The sequence below is a fragment of the Kryptolebias marmoratus genome, linkage group LG4 (genome assembly GCF_001649575.2).
Source record: "Kryptolebias marmoratus isolate JLee-2015 linkage group LG4, ASM164957v2, whole genome shotgun sequence".
Classification (NCBI taxonomy): domain Eukaryota; kingdom Metazoa; phylum Chordata; class Actinopteri; order Cyprinodontiformes; family Rivulidae; genus Kryptolebias; species Kryptolebias marmoratus.
Window position 1 is genome coordinate 29,970,115 of NC_051433.1, and position 2,851 is coordinate 29,972,965.

The following is a 2,851-nucleotide window of genomic DNA, read 5'->3' on the forward strand; positions in this document are numbered from 1 at the left end:
GGGGCTGTCCTGGGGCTGTCCTGGAGCTGTCCTGGTTCTGTCCTGGAGAACTGACTGGCTCCGTGGACAGAACCGAGCTGTCCTGGGGCTGTCCTGGAGCTGTCCTGGAGCTGTCCTGGAGCCGTGGACCAGGACAGCCCCAGGACAGCCCCAGGACAGCTCCAGGACAGCTCGGTTCTGTCCTGGAGCCGTGGACCGCCCGGGCCATGTGGGGACAGAAGCCTTTTGGGTTTTAAGTATTTATGATTAATTTAGTTTATCTTTGAAAATGATAATATTACAAAATAAAGGTGGTCAGTTTAAATATTCAACAGACATTAAAAGATGTTCAGTGATAAACTCAGTTCTTTTAAATGACTAAAATCCAAATCTGCAAAGTAAAATAAATATTTTTTTACTGAGAGCAGAAATCAATATGATGAGCCGGTTCAACACAGCTGGGCTTTCTTTGTGTAAGCTGGCTCAACAAAACCTGAAACCCTTCTCTGAGAGCTTTAGTGCTTTTTACTTTTTACCTTTAGTCATTAAAATCAACCAAAACTGATGTAATTAAAGACACAGCATTCCTTAAACAATGCATATCTCCTGCCACTTTTCGTGTCAAAGCACAGTTGTTTGATAACATAACAAATCTAATGTTGATTTAACCTAAAAGATGTTAAATTGGTCTCAGCATCAACATGTAAATGTTGTTTCTGTCTGATTGGGATCATCAAAGTTTGTTAAACTTGTCTCAGGTTAGTTTAGACCTCCTAAAGAAAAGAAACTCCAACATGACTCGATGTTTATTTACTCCTCAGAGCCGTACTCCGTCTGGGCCCAGGAAGATATTCGTCTCTGTGAGCCGGACTGGAGAAGCAGAGCAGAGCCGCTGCCATATCTGAAAGGAGGAAAACTCAGAGGAAGTCAGACTGAAGCAGAGGACTCTGCAGAGGGAAACTGCAGCCATGTTCAGCAGCACGGGTCACGCCTCCTGTCAGACACCAGTGCCCCTGTAGAGATAAAAATAGAAAATGAGAAAAGGCAGCCAAGCAACAGCTTATCAGTTCCTTCAGACTGCAGAGTAGCTCCGAGCCATTCTTCCTCCTCTACAAAGAGTCAGGAGCCATTAAAAGTCAGCCCTCATGTGAGGGGGGTCCTTTGCTCCAACAGCAAGCAGAGCACGCTGCCGGTCAGGAGTGGCAGATCCCTGAAGCTGCCTCTGTCTCCCTTCTCTCAGCCCAAGCAGAGCATCCAGAGGTGGCACAGCTGCAGGGAGTGTGGTAAGAGCTTCAGCTTCGCCTGCCAGCTGGAGGTGCACATGCGCTGGCACACGAAGGAGAAGCCGTACAGCTGCACGGTGTGCAGGAAGAGCTTCACCACAGTCAGCATGCTGAAGAGGCACCACCGCATCCACACCGGAGAGAAGCCCTTCCCCTGCCACGTCTGCGGGAAACGCTTCAACCAGTCGGCGCACCTCAACACCCACTTTAGGCTCCACGCCAAGGAGATGGCCGGCAGGAGCTGAGGGACGCTGTGCAACTCCAGGAGCCAGACTCATCTGCAACTGTTCAACGAGAATTAAACCAGTTTAACCAGCCAGAGATAAACTGATTCAACCAGAGTTAAGCTGATTAAACTTGATTTAAGATTCTTTAACCACTCCGAGCTCAACTGGTTTAATCACCCAGAGTTAAAACGTCTACAGTGATTGTCTTTGTCTGTTGTTGTTGTCCAATAAAAGACATGTGTTTGAAGATCTGTCTTCTGTGGATGCTCTTTGATTAAAAAAAAAAAGATCTTTGGATGACATTGTGTCTGTTGTCATGAACGATGTATAAAATACACCAGTCCTGTAAAACTGCATCTGTCAGGGGAAGAGTTAAAACAAGGCAAGTTGGACATGAAGCCTTTTGATTGAAGAGGTGAAATGTCTTCAAGTAATAAGACTCAAAGTCCAGTTGATAACAAGTTTGAACATCTTTTTCTGTATGGTAGCTTTGTTGGTTTTGTGGGCTCTGCCCTCCATTATTAATTCAACACTTTACCAGTTCCCTTCAGTGCAGAACCTCAGACAGTGAGGCTAGCGAGGCTTAAATTCACACACACCTGATCAAATAAGACGCGCTGTCAAGCCACATATGCTGAATATATTGTATAATAAACATATTTGAATGACAGAAAAATTGGAATGCTGGCACTTTAACAGCAATCTGTAAAAAAAACAAACAGAACACAATGATTTGCAAATCTCAAACCAATATTTTATTTACAATGGAACAAAAACTTAGCACAGAAAGTAAGAAAATTTGTGTTTGGTTGATTATGTCTTTGTTGTAACGATGCTTATCAACAATAAATCTTAAACTCTTCATCGTCCTGCAAACTTTGACTCCTCGAGGACCTATGGGTTAGGGTTCCCCCATTATATCCAATTTGGCCTTCAAGTGGGAGTTGGTAAGTAAGTAAACTTTATTTATTTAGCACCTTTCATAAATAAAATCACAAGGTGCTTTACAGAAATACAGATACAGACTTAATATAAAACAAAACCAGTAAGAACAGCTGATAAAAACAGTAAGTAGAACATTTAACTAAAAGCTTGTCTGAATAAAAATGTCTTAAGCTGCTTTTTGAAAGATTCACACAAAGAGACAGGAGCCTGAAAGGACCGGCCGCCCCGAGTTTTAAACTGGGTCAGTGCCAAAGACAGAAGGGTGCGGGCTGAAGGATAAGGAATCAACATTTCAGTTTTGTACTGGGGCTGTCCATTTAAAGCTCTAAAAGTCAAGACTAGAATTAATTCTAAATTTGACATGTAGCCAATGTAGAGAAGATATAATGTGTTATTTGCAAACATAGGAAAGGTTCT

At 43.1% G+C, this 2,851-nt stretch overlaps 1 protein-coding gene across 1 annotated transcript in view; it reads left to right on the forward strand.

Annotated features, from left to right (window-relative positions):
- The window catches only part of LOC108248371 (zinc finger protein 287), a 2,543-nt gene extending 803 nt beyond the window's left edge, over positions 1 to 1,740 (forward strand). The window contains exon 2 of the mRNA XM_017437109.3: positions 801 to 1,740. Within this exon, the coding sequence (XP_017292598.1) occupies positions 801 to 1,507 (707 nt within the window). The 3' untranslated portion in view covers positions 1,508 to 1,740. The remainder of the gene's footprint in view (positions 1 to 800) is intronic.
- Positions 1,741 to 2,851: the final 1,111 nt, after the last annotated feature.